Here is a 26,826-nt window from a genome sequence, read left to right on the forward strand (position 1 = left end):
TGCTTAGGATTTTTTGTTTTTATTAATTTTTATGATTTTATGTATCTTATTCATTTTTCCCTCATCCAGAAACCTTCCTCTAGAGACCAAAAATGGAATTTTTTCAAGTCCCTGATAAGTGAGAGGGTAATCATGACACCAGGCAATGAAATTCATCCCCCACCTTAAAAGACAATCACAAACATCCATGTCCCATAGTACAGACTGTGTATGATGCATATGATATTACTTATTCAATGCTGATTATGATGCATATGGTATTACTTATCTAATACTGTTTGTATTAGTTTTCTTACAATTGCATATGCTTTTATATTCATATACTCAAGCCTACTGGCTCGAGAGCAGGTGTGCTAACCACTTGGCCAGACAGGCCAGTTCTATTCTATTCTATTTTCTCGTGTGTGTGTGTGGGGGGGGGGTAGCTATATGATACCATACTAGGGAAATGATTATGAGCAAAGTAGTTTGCTGTTGCCTTCCTTGCTGTGCTATATCTTATGACTGTAGCATGTGTGTTCACAGGGCCGGTTTGTCAGCTTGCGGGATGAAAAAACCCTGTTGTCCACGCCCAAGACCGGCTAACTTGGCTATGGCTGAGGAAGATCCTTAAGCTCCTCACGTCGTCAATGGAAATCGAACCTAGGATACTCCTTCTCCAGGCATATGGTTGCAAAGTGCATATAGCCACTAGGCTAACTGTGCAGACAACAGGCTAGTATGATTATGTAAATAATCTTTGTAATATTATTATTATTATTATTATTATTCCGGGCAACTCCAAGGAGTCCACAGACTCATCGAGGGAGGCCCTAACATAATGTCAAGAACAACTATTCAACATTCACACAGTATCTATCATACCTCGCCTTGAACTTATTCATGGGTGTAGCACCCACAACAGACTCTGGCAGCTTATTCCACTCATTCACCACTCTCCAAGTAAAAAACCTAGCTCTAACATCCCTGCTAACCACATTCTTTCCCAGCTTCAATGTATGGCCCCTATTCCTCCCACCACCAGTCCTATTCTCAAAAATATCTTCTGGATTAATCTTATAGAAACCCTTCAGTAATTTGAATGTCTCAATCATATCACCCCTTTTCTACCTATCGACCAATTTTTGCAACCCACAAATCTTCAACCTGTTCTCATAAGGTTCATTCCACAGACCTGCTATCATCTTGGTCACTCGTCTCTGGATCCTCTCCACCTCCTCCCCATCAAGAAGAAACCCTGGCACCCATATCTGGGCACAGTAGTCTAGATGGGGTCTTATCAAGGCTCGATACAGAGGAACAATAACTTGTTTGTCTCTGCTTTTTAAAGTATTTTTCAGAAGCCAAGTGATTTGATGAGCTGATTTAGCCACTTTTGCAATGTGCCCCCCTAAACTTCAATTCCCTATCCACCAACACTCCCAAATCCCTGGCCTCATCAATCTCCTGGAGTACGATTCCACCAATGTGATATACTGCTGCTATTCTTTTCACCCCAAAATGCATAACCTTACACTTTGCCACATTAAATTGACATCCATTTTCCCTATCCCAGTCTTCCAAATCATCCTGTAAAATTTTGACATCCTGTGCACTCACAATTGCTCTACCCAACTTTGCATCATCAGCAAACAAGTGAACACTTCCTCTCAGATCCTTTCCTATATCATTGATGAACAAATTGAAAAGTAGTAGTCCAAGAACAGAGTCCTGCGGCACACCACTAGTCACAAGCCGTCTTTTGGACTCAACTCCTGAATAAACCACTCCCTGGTATCTCTCCATCAACCACCCTCCTGTCCATCTCACCAACCCTATATCCATCCATATCTGCTCCAGTTTACTGATTAGAGTTCCATGTGGTGTCCTGTCAAAGGCCTTTGTAAGGTCCAGTAGAATCACTGTAAACCCATTACCCTTATCCAGTTCAGTCATCACTGTGTTATAGAATGTAAGCAAGTTACTGAGGCAAGATCTACCCTTCACAAAACCATGTTGTCCCCCATACAATATCCCATTTTCATCTATCCAATCCTGTATTCTTTTCTTGACTAATTTCTCCAAGACCTTGACAATGATTCCTGATATGCTAATTGGTCGGTAATTTACAACGTCTTGGAACCTCCTTTATGCAGTGGAAATATTTTCCGTTTTTCCACCCCCTCGGGACTAACCCAGACTTGAGACTCAAATTAAACAAAATGGTCAAGGGTACTGACAATTCTTTAGCTGCTTCGCGTACGACACGAGCTGGTATACCATCCAATCCCACAGATGTATTGACATTGAGGTTATGCAATAGACTACTCACCTCCACTTCAATCACCACAATTCCCGTATAATCTATTGGTTCATTCATTTCTGCAATGTCACCACCTGGATGATATATTCTTGCAAAGTGCTCTCTCAGTAACTCAACTATATCAACTGATTCAGTTACCTCCCTACCATCAGCATTCTTTAAAATCATTCTGCCATATACATTTTTTCTTTTACTGCAACATATCGAAAAAACTGTTTAGGATTCTCTTTAGCCTGCATGGCCAATGCTCTTTTGTAATCCTTTTTTCACTTTTGTTACCACACTCGTTACCCTTCTGGCCTGCGCTTTATACCATTCATGTGCCTGCCGGTCACCTTTCTCCTTAAATTCCCCCCATAGTTGCTTCTTTTTTTGCAGCTCAAGCTTAATGGCGTTATTCATCCATTTAACCCCTACTTGATTTATTATTCGTACTCTAGGTATACAGTCAGCCATTGCTTCATGCAAACACTTCTTAACTGCCTCCCATGCACTATCAACTTCTAGCACTTGCAGTTGCACATGCCATGGCACTGAACCAATCAAACTCCTAAGCTTGTCATACTTACCAGCCCGATAATTCCACATGTACCCTGTCTTAATTGTAAATTCCACACCTTTTGCCACCTCCCGAGTCAAGACCCTATGATCACTCTCACCAATTGGTGGCAGTGTGGTCATATTTGTTACAGCCAAATCCTCAGATGCAATTACTAGGTCAAGCACTCTCTGACCCTAGTATTTTCCATTACATGCTGTCGCAGATAGTTATCCCTTAATAACTGCATAAAATCCAATTCTTTCCTCCCGTTTGTCCTCTCCTCACTCCAATCAATGCGACCATAGTTGAAATCTCCCATATTAATTACCCTCCTTCCACTCATTTCTTCTATTTACTTCTGCATACTATCTCCACCATCTTTTCCATCACCTAGTCTATAGCAGCACCCAGTTGTATATTTTGTTCTGCTAGCCACAATCTCACACCAAATGGCCTCAAATGTGCTCTTTTCTCTATCCTGCAATTTAATTTCTGTTCTCCTTGACTGCAGCTCATCAGCTTTCATCAACAATACTCCCCCCCAATTTTATTCTCCCTGTCATTCCTGAACACACTATACCCATCACATTCAATCCCACTAGCTATATCATCTACAGTCAGCCATGTTTCACTAATGCCAATAACCTGTGGTCTGGAAGTGCCAATCATGGCCAAAAACTCTTCCTTCTTGTTCCTAATACTCCTAGCATTAGTGTACATGAATTTCAGACCCCCATTAGCCCCATCCCTACCTTGATGCCTTATACTATCTATCCCATTCTGATTTGATGTCCTTATTTGCTCGGGCATATTATACTCATTCATACACTCAACTGCCTCCCTAAGGTCTGCATATAAATCTAGTTTCCCTGATTCTGCACATCCACTTCATTCAACGACACTTTTTCAATTCTCCTTACACCGAATCCATTCAAATGCAATCCATCCATCTTATATAGATCCTTTCGCCCATCGAACTCACTCCACACGTCCACAAATTCCACACCACTCATCATACATAACCCACGCATAAAGTCATTTGCAATTATGGCCCTCCTTTTAAACACTTCACTGTCATACCATGGCAAAAGACTAATCATCCTAACTCTCTCACTCTTTTCTTTTGCTACCTCAAACAATTCATTCAGGTCCTCTATCATTTCCATTTTATCTCCTTTCAAATCATTCGTACCTGCCACAACAATAATTTCTTTCACCCTTTCCTTTTGCTCTCTAATAGACTCAGTTACGTCCTTGATGGTCGCACCAGGTTGGTACGATTTTGTCAAATCCTCTACTAACAAACTTCATACTAACGAATCTCCATACAGCACTCTCTCCTTCATTTTGTTTAAGTTCACACTCATACTCTTATTTTTCCTATCATACTTTTTATTATTGGCTGGTACACTCAGTAGACTTTTGTTCATACACTCTAGCTGCCGCTTTGCTCTTTGTATCGCTCCACTCAACAAATATATATATACACACATATATATATCACATTAATTAAATATGTCTGCATGGTTAGCTGAGTGGCTATGCGCTTCGCAACCATATGCCTGAGAAAGGAGTGTCCTAGGTTCGATTCCCGTCGATGATGTGAGGAGTTTAAGGATATTCCTCAGCCATAGCCAAGTTAGCCAGTCTTGGGCGTGGACAGCAGGGTATTTCTCCCCAGTTTATCTGGGGTTTTTCATCCTGCAAGCAGGCAAACCGGCCCCGTGAACACACGCATCTACAGACATAGGACACACAGGGAGGAATAGGGCTAGCCATCTATCCTCTGGGCGGGTACAGCTTAGAAGGGCTAACGATAGCCCCATAACAGGCCACTAGACCTAATACGTGAAAGGGAAGAAGAAGAAGATTAATTAAATATCAGAATAAAAAGTAATTATACTTAAATGCAGTTTTTTTTAATTGGTCTCATTACTGTTTCATAGTAATAGGGTACATGAAAAATGCACAGCTTGCATTTCAGGATTTTTGTTGCTATATTTGACTGCTTTTATTGTTCATGTTGGATTACAAATTTTGTAATTTAATGAGTACTAGGTATGCTGGTATCTTATACTAGCAGTCTGGTGTATTTAAGATGTGCTGCGAAGAACATCTTCCTCCATAGTCAAAGGAATTGTCAGATAGACCTCTAATGATAGATATCTTTCATTGGTGTGATAAAGAGCCAAGAGGCTATTTTTTTTTCTGGCAGTGTAAATTAAGTTAAGGGGAAAATAAATCCCTCATTATTTTAAAGCCAGATACGAAACTTGGAGATCGAAATCTAAGAGTTTCATGTTGAAGAACTATTGGCGAGTCCAAGCATAAGTCAACACCTGGGTAGTACAACACTCGGAGCCAAGGTGGAGCAAGCTCCATCACTATCCTTAATATTTTCTCACAATGTAAAACATAGCTCCTAGGAGATGTATTACTGTTTTACACTACCCAGACCGGTTTCAACATTTATTGAGGTCTCATCAGTGAGTAGGTAGACCTAGATAATACCAAGGTTTAAGTGAAACGAACTTGCATACCCCGACTATACGAATTGCCAGAAAGGTGTACCCATATATTATTACTATGATAAAGAGCCAAGAGGCTATTCCCCCCCCCCCCCCCCCCGGCTGCATAAATTAAGTTAAGGGGATAATAAATCCCTCATTATTTTAAAGCTGGATACGAAACTTGGAGATTGAAATCTAAGAGTTTCATGCCGAAGAACTATCGGCAAGTCCAAGCATAAGTCAACACCTGGGTAGTACAACACTATGGCAACTCGGAGCAAAGGTGGAGCAAGCTCCATCACTCTCCTTAATATTTTCTCACAATGTAAAATGCAGCTCCTAGGAGATGTATTACTGTTTTTAAAATAATGAGGGATTTATTATTCCCTTAACTTAACTTCATTTACACCGCTGGAAAAAAAAATAGCTCTTGGCTCTTTATCATAGTAATAATATATGGGTACACCGTTCTGGCAGTTTGTATAGTAGGGGTGTGTAAGTTCGTTTCACTTAAAACTTGGTATTATCCAAGTTTACCTACTCACTGATGAGACCTCAATAAAGGTCGAAACCGGTCTCGGTAGTGACCTCTCCTCATAATGAAAAACAGTAATACATCTCCTAGGAGCTGTTTTTTACGTTGTGAGAAAATATTAAGGATAGTGATAGTGCTTGCTCCACCTTTGCCCCAAGTTGCTCTAGTGTTGTACTATCTAGGTGTTGACTTACGCTTGGACTCGCCGATAGTTCTTAAGCATGAAACTCTTAGATTTCGATCTCCGAGTTTCGTATCTGGCTTTAAAATAATGAGGGATTTATTATCTCCTTAACTTAACTTTCATTGGTTTTATTTATTTGGTTTTATGCAGGGGTCCCAGTCCCCTTTCCTGAACCATCTCTTAGGACTGGTTCAACCCTCCTAATGAGGGATTACTTATGGATTTTTTATGACTCTAGATCCATGTGTGCTCATGAGCCGGTCTGTCTGTTTTGAGGGATGAAAAACCCTAGTTTCTGGGTGAGAAACCCCCTCTACCTCCATATGAGACTGGCTAACTCACCTTTAGTCAAAAGAGACAATATAAAGGTTCCCTCATTCATAGATGGGAATCGAACCCAGGTCTTTCCAACCAAAGGGGCCTCCTCTATACCGAGTAAGCTCCTACTTCCATTGGTGAAACAGGAAATTACCTTGCTTGTTGGAGGGGTGGCTATTTGCATGTTTCTCCAGATCATGATCTTTGGTTTCTGTTTTCTGTGTTTTAACAGTTAAGTGCTGGGAGGAACTCATGTTGGAGGCTTAATAGAATAAAACTGCTAGGAAGGATTAAAAACACTACTTAATTCTTATATTTTGTCTTATCCACAGACATCTCTTGGGAGTATAATATAAATTGCACACACACAAAGGCAGCATAAAACTAAGTGAAATGTGTAGACAGAGACTAGTCTACTTGTTTCACTTAGTTTTGCATTGTCTTTGTATATCAAAGGTTTTATATTGTACTCCCTGATGTTGTCTCTGTGAATGACACAAAATATAAGAAAAATGAAATAATGTTTTTAATCCTTTCCCAGTGGTTTTACTCCATTAAGCCTTCACTAAGTTTCTATTTCCTGCTTACATGCATTGCAAGTAAGCATCGCTTGGAGAGGAAACTAGATTCTCTCTGTAGAGATAACACGTTCATATCTTTCATTTCTTACTGCATTTCCCCTCGCTATTACTCTTCCTCATTAATCATGAATGACACCATCAAAAATCCTAAAACACCAAATCAAAAAAAAAAAATCAACTAAAAATGTAAAAAAACCACAAAAGACATCAATAACATATAAAAAAAAAATCTATCCACTTTCACTAAATATTTATTGCTTTAAGCCTAACAAAAATAGTGTGCACCACCACCACTTCGTCATTCCAACTTGACATGTTATTCCTGATGGAATCAATAACACCATCCACCTCAACTGTCCAAACTACGTTACATAATTCCTTCTATTACAAGGCTGGTATATGTGCATTCATAAAATCTAGTATCCCATTTTAGAAAATACCAAATCAAGAATCCCTTTTTTTTTATCTACCCTGGTACAGTAGTGTTGCACTCATTTGTTGTCTTTATTACTTTCAAAATTGTGACAACCTCCTAGACCTCTTTGATTATTTATTTTTGCAGCTTGATTTTTATATAATCCAAATAATCAGTATAATCATCCTCCTTGGGAACTTCATGACTATAACTTGAATATCCTCCCTTCTTCAGTTGCACTGGGTAAAGAGATCAGTACCATTGACCTCTTTACCAGTTCACCTTCTAGGTATACTTCAGATGTCAGTTTCCTCTTGGTACCTCAGACCATAACCCTATATCCATATATCCTTTACTATGGAATGTCCTTCACCCCAATCAGTTTCATTCTCGTGTTCATGAAACCACCTCCATTCTAACTGAAATCCCTAACCACTATTCAAGCCTTGGTTCTCTAACAAGGGTAGAAAGGTAGTTTGAGAAAAAATTCAACATATTACAAGTGACATGAGGCCAAAGTTCCAGCTTTGCGCTCAGTTTACACTGCAGCTCACAATACAATAGCAAATGTAAATCATATTTTGAAAGAGCAAATGCATACAGCTTGTCTACTGTTCAAATATTATTCAAGTCTTTTGGCTCTTTGCAGGACCATCAGGTACAACTTTTGTCCTTCCATGCTGTCACATATTACAACCAACATCATGACATCCCATAGATAAATCAGATTTCTTGTATTATTCTTCTCCAACTCCTACATAGATCATGTGATAAATTACTCTCACAATACCAAGAACAGCTAACTATGTATCTTCCTGTCTTCCATTGAAAAGATAACAAGAAGAAGAATCATGATCAAGTTTTCTGGTCACGATGATGGTATCCTCCCCTTGTGTTAAAAACATGTTTTTAGAATTAATGTGTCTCCTAATCTTCTCAGTCTCTCTTTTTCATCCAACATCACCCTTCTCATCCAAAAAAAAAAAAAGGAGTAATTATTACAGTCAGCTATCAAACTATCCTATTAATTTTGGTTCATTTCTTTCAAAAACGATGGAGAATATCAGTAGTTTTCTTCGCTGGCTTGAGGTCCATCAGTTAATTAGTAACCAGCAATATCAATCTGGAGCTCCACAACCAGTTGCCTAGCTGTCACCACCTACTTTCAGACACAAGCCATGGAAAAGTTTGGAGCAACTCTTTCCCAGACAATTTCAGTTTATTATCTTAGGACTTGTCTTCTGTCTTTTACAGTTGAATTGCAAGCTTCCTCTCTGGTCATTTCTCTTTGTTAGATAGCTTCTTCTCAGACTCCTCTGCCACTGCTAAAGTACTTTAAGGCTCTGTACTTTTATTCACTCACTTCCTCCTGTACATAATCCTCTGTCACTAACTTCAAATCCTATTAATAACTTTACTGATAATAACACACTTTGTATATCTTCTTCATTTAACAAACCTTATAGCACATAATCTTTCATAGCTTCAAGAACTTTCATAACTAGTGTCTTAAATTTTGATCTCTCCTTGCTATTTTTCACTGTGGTAAGAATAATCTTGTGACTTTCAGTGCTATTAAAACTCAGTCCTGTCTTAGTTGCCACAAAAAATCTCACTCTGCTTTTCCCTTTTTTTTCATAGTACTTATTTCCAAATAGGACTAGATTTATCTTCTTGAATTGATTTACTCCTATATTTCATGGCACAAACACAAATGCTTTCTCCTTTATTTTCCATAAAACTAGGTGTGCTTTTCTGCTCAAGACATCGCTTCTCATGTGTATAAATGATAACTATGTAAACCATGAAAAACTGTTTACTTGAATTGGTGCACCAAGAGTTCTCTAAGGATGCTTGATGTTATACAAAAGAGAGCATTCTAATTAACTGTTGGTTGCTCTCTCACAGATTCACTTTAATCATTGCACATTCATACTTGTTTTGTTTTTGCCTTGTGCCTCTTCTGTAAGTTTTCATGGACCATGTTCTCATGAACAGGCTATTATTCCCCCCCCCCCCCCCCGGCCACACACACACACTTTCTTCTACAACCATCAGAATATGAATATTGAACATTTCCTACCATACAAGTCTACAGCAAAGCTGTTATCATCCCATAAATTCAAAGGCACATCTGAAAAGATATTTAAAGTGCTTAATAAATATCAGCTATGCACCATATTTAAACCTTATGTCAAACTGGCAACTCTCATCCATTCACCTAAGGACAAGCTCTCTTGTTTACCACATCCAAGAGTTTATGAAATGCCCTGTTCTTGTGATCGGGCTTGCTATGAAAGACAGGAAGAACTGTTGACATCTGCCTTGATGAACATAAAAAATATATCTGGCACTATCAAGGTAGCAAATCAGGTCTAGCAAACCATGCATTGGATACCCCTTCGCGCAGTATCAATTGGAAGAAAACAAAAGTGCTACACAGAAGTCATAAGTCAGAGAGTTTGTTTTTGGAATCAACAGAAGCTTTAAAACATACTCCAAACCTCAACAAGTATGGCTGCATAAATTTAGCAAAAATCTGGAATACAGTCATTGTAAGATCTAATTAATACTTGTTTTCTCTTTTTCTAACACAATGGTGCCTAATTAGGACCTTAGTGTTGTAAGTTATTATTTTTTTAAACCAGTCCCACTGTTATACCAAATTGTTGTTTCACGTACTGTGACAAACGGTTTTTGTGCTCTGAAGATGCTGGATATAATACTGGCAAAATATCAGCAAATAAGTTAATATTAGTTATTTTTTTTACTATTATTCTGTGTTGCCATCAGTACTATGAAAATATATCAACATATACTTGCAAACACATAAGCCTTTCCACACATTTGAGAATTCTTCACAGACGATATTGTATGCAAGACATGACAATTCGGTAAGTGGAAGTTAAAATTGGTATGGCAGTTAAACAGGTTAGCCTTCTTAATGAGGTGCCAAGACACCAATACAATACCAAACTGTGTCAGAATAAAAAAAAGTTTCACTTGGCCAAAGCCCATTTACAAATTGGTGAGTTTAGCATATTACATGAACAGATTAACATTACTTGTATGGAGCTCTCAAAAATAAATGCAACTTTCAATGTGCTATGTGACAAACTATGTGATGTTTCAAACTTGATAGCATCTCTGATGCAACAGCTAATAAAGAATTCATCAAAGTTAAAAACCGGTACCAGAAAAAATTTGAACTCCTCCAGTCATAACTTAAAGTTCAGACGGAATGATTAGTTTTAATATCATCCTCGCTATTTACAATGTACCATTAATTGAAACCTTTGATTTGGTAGTCACATTTTTTCCCCCGGATATATTTAACTATTTAAATTTACAGGACATGTAGGTTATTTTACATGGAAAGGGAAGTTATACAAACAACTAAATGGGACAGCAATGCTCCCCCTTTTTTCCCCCTTTAGCCAATTTCTATAGAAAATATTTGGAAAAGTTAGTTATGAATATCAACATAGCATGGCCAAACCACTCTTGAACAGTGGTTTGGCTATGCTATGTTGATGATTGGATATATTTTTAACGAATTTAAATAGCCAACACCCTAAAATACACTTCGCAATGGAACAGGCAGCTAATGACTGTCTGTTCTTCCTGAATACACTAATCACATGGCTTCCAGATGGTTCCTTATCTTTTTCGGTTTATAGAAAACTCACACATACAGGGAGATATGCACAAAAAGTGACACCATCATCCAGCTTTCCACTAACTCACAGAGCTAGAGCTATTTGTTTCTATGACAATGCTCTTACTGCTGAACTCACTCATGTCACACCTTCTTAGCCAATGGCTATAATCCCCATAGGATAGAAAAAATGCTAAATGTGCCCCAGAAATCCCCTCCATTGCTTACCACACAAGACTAAAGCAAAACTGTTACCATCCCATGCATTTAAGGCATCCGAGAAGATGATCTAGAATGTTTAATAAATATCAACTATGCACCATATTTAAACCTTATGTCAAATTGGCAACTCACCTAAGGAGAAACTCTCTTCTTAATCACATCCAGTAGTTTATGAAATGCCCTGTTCTTGTGATCGGGCTTGCTGTGAAAGACAGGAAGAACTGTTGACATCTGCCTTGTTGAACATAAAAAATATATATCCAGCAGCATCAATAGGACAAGTCAGGTCTAGCAGACCGTACCTTGGATACCCCTTCAGGGTATCTAAGGATTGATTGGAAGAAAACAAAAGTGCTACACTACAGAAGTGTGGCACTTTTATAAGTCAGAGAGATTGGTTTTGGAATCAATGAAAGCTTTAAAACATACTCCAAACCTCAACAAGTATGGCTGCATAAATTTACCAAAAATCTGGGAGACAGTCATTTTAAGATCTAATTAATACTTGTTTTTTCTCTTTTTCTAACATAGATGTGCTTAATCAGGACCTTAGTTCCTTGAGTTGTAAGTTACATTTTTTTTTTTTTTAAGCAAGTCCCACACTGTTATACCAAATTGTTATTGTTTCACATACTGTCACAAATGGTGTTTGTGCTCTGAAGATGCTGGATATAATACCAGTGAAATATCAGCAAATAAGTTAATAAATATTAATAATTTCCTTATTATTCTGTGTTGTCATCAATACTGCGAAAATAAATTAATATGTACTGAACATATGAACACATAAGCCTTTCCACGTATATATGAAACTGCTTGTTTCAATAATGGAATACTGTGAGTTGGCATAATCAAGGGAAATATAAAAATGGAGGAAAACTTATTTAATGCAATATTTTCACCTAAGTATCATTCATCTTCAGTACAGGATCTATGATCCTGTACTGTGAAGGTACTCTGATGCTGAGGATTGTATTATTGTAAGCTCTCAGGTCAAATTTTTTGAAACTTGAAGTTTCTACTGACATTAGGCACTTTGAAATAATGTTGGATCTTTAATGTCTACTATTTTTGTATCAGCTAATGCCTTTTTGTTCCCATATAGGGAGTAGGCGAGGCCATTTTTTTTAGCCTTATCTAACTTTTGGAGACTGAGTGGGCAATTCAATCTCCACTGGTAGCCAATCAGAGATAGCTGGCCCAAGGCTATCACTAATTAATCGGCACACAGTGAAGAAGGCGGGTAACAAGTACCACCATCTGGTGGTCCCTAACACAATATTTTTAATGTCTGAAAATAGTGTGGGTTTGACGGCCGATTTTCTTGAGTTTATGGAATGAAAAAACCCGAGTTTCCGGGAGGAAAAACCCATTAGCCTGTGCCAGACTAACTCTGGAGTCGATTTCTGGCACGGGTGGAGTGCAAACGCCACTTCTACTGAGCTACACAGGCTCTATTTTTGTATAGTGAGAAAATTTATTAGTAAATGCCATATTTGAATGTTTTTTTACTCAAATTCAGAAATCTTTCAGTGTAGATTCTTTTGTGTTGAAAAACCTGGGCTACGAAACATAATGAATTTTTGTGTGAAATTGCTAGCCTGTTTGGCTGAATAGTTAGCACATCTGCTCTCCAGCTAAGGGCTGCAGGTTGGAATTCCTCTGTGGACATAGATGTTTATGAATTTAGGTGGGAGATGAATTTCATTTTTCTGGTATAAGACCACTGCCCCATTTATTGGAAGCCTGAAAAGGTTTGAAAAAGTTCGTTTGGTCTCTAGAGCAGAATTTCTGGATTATGTAAAAAAAAAAAAAAAGCAATTAAAAATACAAAAAATATATAATATGAAAAATTACTTACCCTGTTTACATTTATAAAATTGCATGCAATACTACATTTACAGTACTTATTTACTATAAGTTTATAACCTTTTGTGGTGGGAGTCATATTACAAACAAAACAAAACAAAAATTGACTGTCAAAATTTTTGCAGAATATTAAGTTATATAATTTGAAAAAAACTTAATCATCATATTCCTGACATCTATCCTCAGGGGGTGTATGCTGTACAGTATCTTATGATAGCACTACATGAAAGGTTACATCATTACTAATTTCCTATGATCAGTTTTCCTCCAGATTAGACAACATTGACCGGTGATATTCTGGAGAAAAAATGTTATCTGTCAACATTCCAGTATTATCAGACCCAATTGCTTTGGGTCTTTTTCCTGCCATCTTGGCAGAGAACACTTGTTTAGCTAATCCTTCCTCTCCCATTCTGTTTAAATGGGAGAGGAAGGAAATCTCTGCTAACACATTCCTGAATGTAACAATATCAAGTTCTTTTTAATATCCTCATTTTTAATATGATACTGCCATCGATGCCATCTCTTCGGCCCTCCTAATCTTTCTCAGGACTCTCATATCTATGATCTCCAGTCTTTGATCAAGTGTTATTTCTAACCCAGTTGTCAGATCCATAAGTAAAAATTGGTTTGAACACTGTCTTGTATACAAGTTTAGTGTTTTTGTGTTTTGACTGATGAGTTTAGTGTTTTGGCTAATCTCTTATTCCATATAAATTTATCAAGTTGACTTCCTACCACCAGCTTTTCTAATTCTGCTGTCTATTTCCAAATTTAATTTGCCTTCTTCACTAAAATTTGTGCCTGAATAGCTGAAATGTTTTCCTTGTTCTCTGTTCAGGATACAATTGATGTTTTCAATGTTTCTCCCTATTTTCATTGTCGTCTTTGTCTTTTAAATGCTGATTTTCATACCAAATTTATTATAGCAGTTATTCAATTTGGTCAGGGAATCCTGCAGAGTTGTTCTGGATTTATTTAGAAATATAACATCATCTGCATAAAGTAAAGAGCTGACATTAACATCACCAATTTTGATATCGGGTTTAATACTGCTTTACTTCATAATGTGATCCATATAGATGATGAATCACAGCGGAGATAATGTACATTCTTGTTGCATACCTGACTTAGCATCAGACTGTCTTCCTGTACCTCCTTCAATTTTAACTGCTGATTTACAACTCAAATAAGAGATTATGTATTGTTTGATATAATGTCCCATTTACACCATATAACTGGAATGTTTTGAACAGCTTTCCTCTTGGCACCTTGATTTTTTGAGTATTTTTTTTATGGGAAAGTTTTCTTTTTCAGCATTTTGTATTTCAAGGATTATAGTTTAATATAGGGTTATCAATTTACGGTATGCATACCCCTTGGGGGCACGTGGTAAAATTTTTGAGTACCCCATGAGAGCTCAAAAGTTGCTAAGTTGGCAACACTAATACTGATTACTTTCTGAGAACTGAGTGATGGAGCACATTGCTATAGTTCATGTCTATACACGTTTGTTAATCCTCCCTCCCCCTTCCTTACCCGAGAGCTGAACCTATCTGAACAGCTGATCGCCCAGTCAAAGCATCCATTCCAAGTGAGTGAATGTACCTTCTTACTGCTCGTGTATTTGTTGTGATTTATTTCACTTGCTGTCCTTAAAGTTATTTTTAGTTTCAGTTTACTGTGAAGTTAAATGAACGTGTTTCTAAAGTGTTTATTGATATATGTAATTTATGAATACAAAATTTAAAGTGCATATATATAGGTTTTATTTTATTCCCATTGTTATACTATAACTATAGTTTTATCTATCTATACAAGAGTTACGCAAGTTGCATACACATTTCTGGGGGGGGGGGTACATGGAGCATAAAAGGTTGAGAACCACTGGTTTAAGAAATATTTTTAAATATTAACATAATGGAAAAGTTTTGGTTTAAAGTTTTCTATTGTAAATTAAAATTTAAAGATATTATAACAAATTTACAGAATGTGTCATGAAAGTGGATCAATGGGTTTATTTTTTTTATAAATGCAAATTTTTTTCCCCAAAAATATTGTTCCTATTTAAAAGAAGCAATTATGATTTATGCCATCCCTAATTGCAGATGTATCTAGGTTCATAGGTATCTACATATTATAAGTTTAGGACAAGCCCAAGGTGTAAATGTGAACTAGTGTACTATGATTTGCTTACCTGATCCTTTATGTCACCGAAGGGTTATATATTAAGGGGCAGTAAAACATATCTATATCATTCATTATCTGCAAAGATTATTTTCTTTAACAGTTTACCTACCTCAGTTATTATTATTTGTTATTTTTGAATAAAGCATGCACTCTAAATCAGGGGTTCTCAGAGTTCATCATCTCATAATCTGGTTAATTGAACATATTTTCATGGTTCACCAAGAATTGTGTATATTTATCTCCCACCTCCTCTCCATGTTCTCCCTTTTGGTAAAAATGGTGTTTAAGTAAAGAATCTTAATGTAGGTTAAACTGCTATGCACATTTCTACAAATTTTGATTTTTGAATAAATCAAAACGTTATTTTTAATCTTTTGCCTGCTTTATTTTCAGTAAAATAGCAATAATAAAAAATTTTGAAATCATATTTTTTATGAGATAAAGATGTGTTTGTCAGTCAGGAGATTCTTATTTTCATATTTTTTTTCATTTTTTTTTTTCTTATCAGTTGTCAAGGTTTATTGATTGGTAATTGCTGATCTAATAGTTGATCACAATTATATTAACTTACATCCTTTTTTTTGTTATGTAGTGACACAAGTCCAAGTTGCACTTGCTACAGACTTAATCATTTCTACCTACCAGACTTAAACTAACTTATTTTATTAACATCACAAGTTTCACAGTACTTTCTACTTAAATCAGTATGTAGCATTTATTTAGTGGCTGAGCATATGATCACTATTTTATTTTAAGATTTAGTGGAATAAAAATTCTTGCACTGAGATTATCAAAAAAAAAAAATTATTGAATTATAAATCCAGTGTGTTTTAATTTGAGATTTTATTTCCACCTTAGACAGAGAAATAGTTTGCAAGATTGAATTGATCAAGAAGTTGGATGTGATGTCCTAGAGACACTGTGTTCTCACTCTAAAACCTATGCAAATATTGTTGGTCCTATGGTGGTTGTGCTGGAGAATTGTTTTCTATATCTTGGACAGTGCTTAGGCAGCCAAATTTCAGTAGTATGTTTCTCAGAGCTGTATGAGCTTATTATGAAATTGATGATGCAGTTATCATAAATCTTACCATTATGCTGTAAGCAAAGCTTTATTAAAGCAGACACCAATCCATTAAAAAGAGTTTTTGTAGCATCAGAAAAAAAGAAAATGTTACTACATTAGAAAAAATAACTTTCAGTAGAACGTACTTGAATGATCATATTTTTTTTTTGTGTGAGATTCTTCAGATGAAACATAGAATGTTTTATAAGAATAATACAGCATTACTTATTGTGTAGAGTAATATATTTGTATCAGCCTGAGATTTCATTAATTAAATTAATTATAAAAAAGTTAATGATCCCTTTTACCACATTATTATTTATATCACTGTAACAGTCCAGTTCTTCTAAAAAAAAAAAAAAAGAATTGATCTTGGAAAAAGAGGTCTTTAAGAATGTTTCATGGGAAAACTATGGAATTAGCAGTTCAGGAAATGCTGAATGACCTTGACAGAGAAAGTAGGAGAAAAAAAAAAAAGGTTTAAAGGTTATTAACACCCAAACCAGCCATGAAGTCTATAGCCATCCAGCTAAATCTGGATACGAATCTGTAACACCCATTGAATAACATGGATAAGAAGTGCAATTTGGTCTCACTATTTCATCCACTCGGACAGTAGGGAGGTTAATATAACTAAAGTGATGATAAATTCTGATCAAATCAAACTAAAATTAACAGAATCATATTGAAATTGTGAAGGACAATATTTATCTTGGTCAATTAGTTGGTTTTTAGGAAAAACAAGATAAAGAAATAAGTTGAAGAATCACACAAGGAAACAAAGCATTGTGGCAGTATAACAATTATGTGGTACGAGATTTACCTGGATGCCTAAAAAGAAAGCGCCTTAATACATGAATTATTCCGACGTTTCCCTATGGAAATGAGATATGGGCAATGACTAAAAAAAACAGTAAGACAGGTTATGTGTGGATCAAAGAGCCTTGGGGAGAAGAATGTCCCACATTACAAAAAAGGGAGAGAATTAGATGACCGGAGTAGAAGACATTATGAAGTGTTGTAAAACATGTAAATTAAGATGGGGACTGGCCATATTAGTAGATTGCTAGATGAAAGGTGGACAAAATTAAGCACTGAATGTATACCAAGAGAAAGAAACGTCACCAAAGAACAGGATGGAGGGATGATCTACAAAGGTTTGACATGAGATGCTGGGCATTCACTAAAGACAGACAGAAACTGGAAAGTTAACGGGAGGCCTATATCCAGTAGTGGATGGAAAGAGGCTAAAGAAGAACAGACCAGTTCTCATGTTTATTTCTTGAAATACTACAAAAACCACATATATAGCAGAACATATTCATATATTTTATTGCTACATTTGTGACATGAATCACTTCTTGTGTGTTTGCTTTCGGAAGTTTAAAAATACAACTCTACATTATGTGTTAACAAATACCTTTTTGAACTTGATAATTATTTGTCATATGCAGAAATAGCCATGAAAAAATATCACATCTTATATTCTGATAGAAATTGAACACATAAAATAATTTTTCTAATTAAATATAATATATACTTTTAGCTTTGATGAAAGAAACATACATTGATGATGGAGAAGAAATGGATGAAGAAGAGCATGGAGATGAACAGAGTGAAAGTGTAAGATATTAAGAATTTTTGAATTGAAAAAAAAATGATATATTGGTTAAACACAAAGGATATAAGCATGGTTGATATAATATCCTTTGTGTTTAACCAATAACTGACAATTCCAAAAATTTTGGAATTGTCAGTTATTGTTTAATTTGAGCTTAATGTACTGAAGATGCCTGTGACACACAGATGAAAATTATACTATTAAATAATCTTTGTACGTGAGTTTTTTCCGTTATTAATTTTCTATCTATGTCTACTCACGGCATACCTCTTTTAAAACTTATATGTTTTATTCAGTGATAGTTCTCAGTAACTCATTCATACAGTCTTTAGTTCTGCAAAATCAATTTAAATATCTCTGCATATCCTTGTGGCAACTTCTATTATATAATTGTAGAAGAAAAACATAAGTTTAATTGTGGTCACTGAAGTAGTGAAGTTTTCTGGGCATTTCTTTAGCTAATTCTAGTCTTAATTTGATTTTTAGCCCACATAAGAGAATTTTTTTTTCTTATCAAAGAAATAAATTGTTGGATTGGATTCAGGGCCGTCGCCAGATTAGATCACGCCCTGAGGCAAACAATTAAATATCGCCCCTGATGGATGGATTATAAGACAAAAATATAAGATAAGAAAATCTCCAATTGCTATTTTGTTTTTATTACAAGAGAAACATTAATGCAAAACGATTACATAATAATATTAATGAAATGTTTGCTCTACGGGAATATTGCACAATAAAACTTTATAAGCTCTTCTAAATTTAAAATATGAGCTATGTCTGCCTCTGTCGATATAGTTGCTAGACCAACCAATCTTTCTTGGGTCATTGCTGTTTGCAAATAATTTTTAATCTATTTAAGCTTTAAAAACTTCTTTCCACACAGCATCTACTGCAATATGGCAGAACGAGCACCCTTATTAAGCCGTGCCATGAGGCAAGCTGCCTCTATGTTACATCCTGTCGACGGTACTGCTGGATTATGTTGTATAAAATTGTGGCAAAATGAGGCAAGGGCATTATGTCTGTTAGTTGCATGTATTCTTCTGACTAGTTTGCCTGTTTCTTTGGAAGTCATTGATATGATTGCATTTTTGTCCATAAAAAGAAGGGAAGTATGACTTATTTTTGGAATATTCCTAAAACTGTCAGTATCCTCAATATAAATGCAAGATTTACTGTAATAAGGATCTTTTTATATGGCAGATAGTACATTTTGAATTTGCTTTTGAATAAAAGTTTCTTTTCAAAACTTTCTTCTGTTTGATTTTCATGTTTTAAATAGAACATTTGTCGCTTCCAGTTCATGAAAGTATCAAAAGCAAAATATCTCATTCCTATTGGAAATGATACTATAATAATTCACTTTCATTGTACTGTCTTGAATGTGTGTGTGTTTTTTTTTTTTTTCATGCCATTAACCAAGTGCAAGATCTGAAAGCATTGGTGATCAGTGTCGGCTCTAGGGGTACTGGTGCTCTGATGCAATTTTAAGTTGAGCTCCCCTTACTTTTTTTTAAATGTACTTAAAATTTAGAGATTAAAAAATCAAAACATTTTTATGTAAAATTGTGTACTTTGAAAAATACATATATTAACCTCGCAACTGGCCAGGATGTCTATATATGTCCAGCAAAATCTGGATACAGTGCATGCTGTCTGTTGAAAGAACACAGATAAGAAGTGCAGTTTGGCTGTCATGTCAATTAGAAGGTGCGATAATCTTTCACACTGAAGAGAATACTTAGATTATCTCACGATCATAGCTGCGTCTCAGTTGCCTATAACAAGAAACACAGTTACTAGCTCTACACTGAGTAACTGGACTTTTAGTTATATTGGATAGACTAAAAATATAGACATTATTTTAATTTTTGTTTTCTAATTTTATTGTATAATTTTTAATGCCAGAACAAATAAGAGATCCTTGCATACTTTCTTCACTTAAATATTGCATCTCTTTGGAGAACCAATGTCATTTTTAATTTTTTGTGCTAATTTTGCTTAATCACTTTGTCGACAATGCATTTTATTGTTCTCGAAGAACTTCATTCACAATAATTATTTGAAATATTTAAAAAAATAAAAAAAAATGGCTGTCGACTTTCCATAGATATTTCCATAGATTGCCTGAACGATGCGGTTTTGCTTTATAGATAATATTGCATATAGACACGTCTCAGATAATTTCATCATATATATATATTTATTTATTTATGTTATCCCACCTACAAAATGTTATTTTGCAATGGTAAAAAAACAACATTATTATTATTATTGAAATGAGTACTCTACAAATAACAATAATAATAACAGTTTGTTTCATTTTTCAACTGTGAGTTCATTTGAAATACTACTGAATATTAATTTTGCAATATTTTAAAATTAGTCTTGAAATAAGAATGTAATGCAATTTAACATCTTGCTCATAAAAGCAGAAAGAGTTCTCAAACAGCAGCAGTATATCTAAATCTGTAAGCATAACAACACAACATATTTCCATACATCATAGTAGTGTAAAGTAAAATAAAAAGTAATGTTCAAACCTTATTTATTGCAATAAATTTTGCTTGATAGCATTTTTTTTCAGAATATTTTAAAATAATTGTTTAACACAAGTGCAGAAATTAGAATGAAAATAATTTCCACAATATATTTTTTGTAATATGTCCTTCAAAATGAACGAATGAATATATATATATATATATATATATACATATACATACATATACACAGGCAGCCCTCGGTTTACGCCTCACTTCCGTTCCTAAAAAAAAAGGGCATAAACCGAATCGTCATAAAACGAACCCAATTTTAATGGGAGGTACAAAGTTACATTCTGCACAATCAAAAAATATGCACATGAAGTATGTGTAACATTATTATATTTAAAGCTTTGATAATACATACATATATATTTGTTAAAATAAAATTATTAATAACGAAAACAAAAACTTATATACAAAAAATATGAAACTTCGTAAAGATATTACATATTTTTATGTTGAAGTTTCTGGTTTTGAATCACCTGCTTTTTTTTTTTTTTTTTGAAAAAAAGTATCTAGTGTTAACTGCCTAGATTTTCTTTTTCTCTCTTTAAGGAGTTCAGTGTAAGGTCGAATAAATGCGATTACACTCCTTTTTTTTATGTTTGCACTCCATTCCCAATCATAGTCCATTTCGCAGAGTTCATCAGTCAGTGTCTCTATGCTTGCAAGGATACTCTGTAAATCGACCGTTTTTATATCTCTCAGAGGACCTTCTTCATTTTCTTTCTCCTCTTTTGGATGTTGACTTAATTGTTCAGCTAATTCTTTTAAGTCTTCATTGAAAAGCAGTTTATCATGGCTCTCAAAGACTTCTGTCACATCTTGAGTTGTAATATCATCCAATCCCACCTCTCGTGAAAGCTTGATAATGTCTTCAATAACATTCTCCTCTTGAGGAACATAATTCCTCGAAGTCGTGCATAAATGCTGGAAGAAGTTTTTGGCATGCTCCTTTTAAACACTTTGCTGACACTTCGTTCCAAGCTGCCTTGATGTTGTTAATGCCCTTCAAAATATCGAATGACAGTCAGTAGTCTAATAGTTTTTCCTGAAGTGTCCAAGACTCCTATCATTTCCATAAATGTTATACGGAGGTAATAGGTTTTGAAGATTGATATAATCCCCTGATCCATCAGTTGCAAAAGTGATGTTGTGTTTGGGAGCATGTAAACAACCTTGACATTCAATGGTGTTCTTACTTCAGCAAGGTTTTAAGGATGTGCAGGGGCATTATCCAAGAGAAGCAATGCCTTGGCTGGTCATTTTCTTTACAGAAGCAAAGCACGGTAAGACAAAAATAATTTGTGCTTTCTTGTTCCATTTCCAATAGACTGGCAGCATGACTTTTAGACCCTTGAAGGCATGTGGTGTCTGTGAATGGTACACCAACATTGGTTTAAACTTCAAAGTTCCAGAGACATTTGCACCCAACAAAATCATAACTCTATCTTTTTCAGCTTTAAAACTTGGAGCAGAACGTTCTTTACTGGAAATGAAGGTGCGTGATGGCAATTTTTTTCCAGTAGAGCCCAGTCTCATCAACATTGAAAATGAGATCAGGAGGATAACTTACTTATTCTACACAGTCTTGAAATTCTTTAGGAAAAGCAGCTGCTGCCGCAACATCTGCACTTGCCGCCTTACTACATAATTTGAACTATGGCACTTACTTTGAGACTTAAATCTCATGAACCAAGTGTTGTGTCCCAATTTATGATTATTATTCCAATTACAGAAATTCTGCTTATCTATGTTCAACTATTATCTATGCACGAGATATCACCCAAAAATACAAACATTTAAGTTATTTCTCCCCTTAGTGTCCCTAATATTTATATTATATTGTGCCTTTTGGGACATTTAGTTTGAGATATTAAATACAAAAACAAGGAAAAAGTACTAAAATATGTCTGAATGTGAAACAATATTGCAGTCGTGACACTTTATCTCGTTTCTTAACACATTAATTTCCAGCATGATTAGGTTCGTACGTTTTTCAAGTGGTGCATTGGGCAACAATTCCAGACAACTGTTTTATTCAATGAACAAAGGTTTATTAAACTCATTAGTATGGTACAATTCTAATATAATTAAACCTTTCTAATATAATTCAATTCAATACTAAGAAAACATTTACAAAATTAACATTAGCTTATCACAAGTTATTTGGTTATGATCTCATATGGGTATTACGATCATGCTGCCATAACAAATTCAACACATAAAATTATATGTGTAATCCCAGATCTAATTAACACCTTAGTTAACCCTATATTAGTCTGAATATACTATATGCTGTAGCACCTGGACATATGTGATCAACTCACTCTATTTAACGATTTAAAACTATGTAGATTAAATTATCCTTTTACTGTGTTAACACATAACCTTGACATTTAAAACTTTCCTATACGTTATAATACACATGCATAATTCTCAGGCCACATAATTACTTATATAATATTAATATTAACAAGCATACTTTCATTATAATCTGTCATGTACTAAAGTCCTAGTATAAATTTCCTCAGTCTCTTCAACAGTTCAGTAATAGAATAATGATTACAATTACAGACGATTTTCAGTTAACATGAGATTTTTACAGTACCTTTCTCTCTTGAGTTTTCTATATTGGCCTCTACCTTTTCTGATTATTCTTTCCTGGTATGATCTCTCTAATAATCTGTCACTCCTAAGTTCTTTTGGCAATAAACTGTGCTTACGCAATCTTAACCTTTCGTACTTGAATTAAGGGCACTTTTAGAATCATCTATACAATGGCTGTAAAACTCACCACGTGGACACAGACTTCTTTTACAGATTTCCTTTTTACGTAGTTGTCACTGGATTATGAAACACATAGATAATACCTTTTCTTTCCTTTAGCTAAATGGCATTCCTCGTTTCTTATCATAGGAAATATGGAATCGAAATCCCGCTCACTTTTGTTTCCTTGTTGTGACGATGGAGATATAACTCCAATCCCGCCACTCAGGAAAACCACGTGAAACCTATACGAAGAAGCTCGTGAAGAAACTATCCAGGAAAAAGCCCTGTTGGGGCAGGTTTCTAACCCTTTTATACCTCGACTCCTAACGGCACCTTCTTTAATTTCTTTTCTTCGCCCCTCACTTGATTCGACTTCACCGACCAATTAGGGTGGCGTTTTTCTGCCAAACATCCTTTGGTCGGCGAGCCCGTGACTCACACGTGACGACGTCTCAATTCGGGAATTGACCCTGACCGATAGTCTATTGTTTTTGTTTTTTTTTTTTTGCTAGCCTCTAAATTAATCCCCCTTCCAAATTTTTAAGAATTTATTTAATATTTTAATCTCTAGCCTCTCACATACAATTTCTTATGACTAATCCTTTCTGTCTTACTTAACTAATTTTTTTTTTATATCACAACACTAATATATTCCTTCTTTTATTAGTTAGTTCAACAAACACTTTTTTTTTTGTTATATATGTTACTTGGATGCAAGAATATTTTTCTTTCTTTTAAATAATTCATCTATTAGCTTTTATACAGTGGTTTTATTTTATTTTCATGTTACACCATGATAACTGGGAATTCTATATTCTTAAGGTATCAGGGTGTAACACAACCTTTGCTTCCTAAAAATGTTTCTTTGCCTCCATCTGTCTTTTTAAGCTCCTCAAAAATTGTTTTTGCTTTTTCAGTTATAACAGCCTGCGTCAGAGGAATGTTTTTCTGATTCAAGTCATCCATCCATAATGATAATAATTTTTCCATTTTTTCATGAAGTTTAACACATCTATAACTTACATGTTTTGCATTTAGTACTGCTGTAGATTGTTGCACAGACTGTTTTATTCTGCCTGCATTTTTCATAATTGTAGTAACAGTCGATGGAGGTAAGTTCATACTTCTACAAACATTAACACATGTCTGCCCATCTTCCATTCTTCGAATCACCTCCATCTTCTTTTCAAGTGTGATTGATTTCCACGCCTTCTTAACACCAAGTTCTGCTAACTTTTCTGCACTTCTTTTATCAGACATGGTATGTAATTTATAAATTTAAATATGTATATAAAAAAAAATTAAATAGAACAATTGGGTAGATTCAACAGTAAAACTAGGTTTGATACATATACGTCTTAGTAGCTCAGTAAATATTCAAACTCTAGAGTGCCTGCTAGTGTCGTTTCTCAGTCAGGCCACGCTACAGTAAGAAAGCATGTGCAGGCATCTGGCGTTATTGTGAATCGGCATAAATTGAACCATCGTAAACTGAGCTGGCTGTGTGTGTGTGTGTAGACCTTGGAACATTAAATTGTAGGACTCTGAGCAGCAGTGAAGCACAGCTAATTGAACTAACTGAAGAGCTAAAGTGATTAAAATGGGACATTCTTGAACTGTGTGAAGTTAGACGTAATGGTGAAGAAATTCTTCAATTAAAAAATGGAGAAATACTATATTATAGAGGCCAAGATAAGAAAAGAATCAGTGGAGTTGGATTCTTGATCAACAAAAACAAAAAGAACAACATAATAGAATTTGACAGTGTATCTGATCGAATAGCAAGTATTGTTTGTTCAAATCTCAAAAAGATACACTCTTAAGATCATCCAAGTCTATACACCACCAACAATAAGTCATACTGACAAAGAAATTGAAGCCTTCTATCATGATGTATCCCAACTCTACAATAAAGGAAAACATCATTTCAGAATTGTAATGGGAGACATGAATGCTAGAATTGATATATAACATTCAGATGAAAGCTCAATGGGAAATTTTGGATATGGCATGAGAGATGACAGAGGAGCAAGGTTAATAGAATTTGGAGAAAAAGAAAACCTGTATATCATGAATTCCTTTTTCAAGAAAAAACATACAGTAAGTGGACATGGAAAAGTCCAAATGGAAAAACTAGTGAAATTGACTTTATCCTCAGCAATAAGAAAAACATCTTTCAAGACTGCTCTGTTATAAACACCTTCAACATTGGAAGTGACCATCGTATGGTGTGCAGTAAAATCCAAATAAACTGCCAAAAAGAAAGAAGAAAAATGTATCAGAGATCAAAGCAAAACATAGATGTACACAAACTCAACATTAAAAAAGATATATTCCAACACAAACTAACAATAGATTTAAACATCTTATTATAGATGACAATTATTATTATTATTATTACCACGGGCTACTCCAGGAGTCCTTAGACTCACCTAGGGAGGCCCTAAACATCATGCTCACACAGCTGTTCAACATTCTCACGGTATCTATCATACCTTGCCTTGAACTCGCTCACTGTCATAGCACCCACAACAGACTCTGGCAGCTTATTCCACTCATTTACCACTCTAAAAGTAAAGAACCCAGCTCTAACACCCCTGCTAACCACACTCTTGCCCAGCTTCCATGGGCGTCCCCTAGTTCTCCCACCACCAGTCCTGATCTCAAAAATATCATCTGAATTAATCCTATAGAATCCTTTTAGCAATTTGAATGTCTCAATCATATCTCCCCTTTTCCGCCTATCAACTAGTTTCTGCAACCCACAAATCTTCAACCTGTTCTCATATGGTTCATTCCATAGACCTGCTATCATCTTAGTCACTCGCCTCTGGATCCTCTCAACCTCCTCCCCATCAAGAAGGAACCGAGGTGACCAAATCTGGGCACAGTAGTCAAGATGAGGTCTTATCAGGGCTCGGTACAGAGGTACAATAACTTGTTTTTCTCTGCTCGTCAAGGTATTTTTCAACAACCAAGTGAGTTGATGAGCTGATTTAGCTACTTTCGCAATGTGCCCCCTAAACTTCATCTCCCTATCCACCAACACTCCCAAGTCCCTGGCCTCATCAATCTCTTGGAGTACAGTTCCACCAATGTGGTATACTGCTGCTAATCTTTTCACTCCGAAATGCATAACCTTACATTTTGTCGCATTAAATTGACATCCATTCTCCTTAGTCCAGAACTCCAATCTATCTAAGTCATCTTGCAAGACTTTGACATCTTCTGCATTCACTATCGCCCTACCCAACTTTGCATCATCAGCGAACAAATGAACTGTCCCACTTAGACCCTTCCCTATATCGTTAATGAACAGATTAAACAGCAGTGGTCCAAGAACAGAACCCTGTGGCACACCACTAGTCACAGGCCGTTTTTTGGACTCTACTCCTGAATAAACTACTCTTTGATATCTCTCCATCAACCACCCAGCTATCCATCTCACCAACCCTATATCCATTCCCATATGTTGTAGTTTACGGATTAGAATTCC

At 35.5% G+C, this 26,826-nt stretch overlaps 1 protein-coding gene across 1 annotated transcript in view; it reads left to right on the plus strand.

Annotated features, from left to right (window-relative positions):
* Window positions 1-26,826, plus strand: part of PQBP1 (poly-glutamine tract binding protein 1) — a 98,299-nt gene that overhangs the window by 34,364 nt on the left and 37,109 nt on the right. Inside the window, exon 4 of the mRNA XM_090390717.1 lies at window positions 17,938-18,014. Within this exon, the coding sequence (XP_090246843.1) occupies window positions 17,938-18,014 (77 nt within the window). The remainder of the gene's footprint in view (window positions 1-17,937; window positions 18,015-26,826) is intronic.

The sequence above is a fragment of the Typopeltis vanoorti genome, chromosome 3 (assembly GCF_054136105.1).
Source record: "Typopeltis vanoorti isolate ZY-2024b chromosome 3, IOZ_Tvanoo_1.0, whole genome shotgun sequence".
NCBI classification, from domain to species: domain Eukaryota; kingdom Metazoa; phylum Arthropoda; class Arachnida; order Uropygi; family Thelyphonidae; genus Typopeltis; species Typopeltis vanoorti.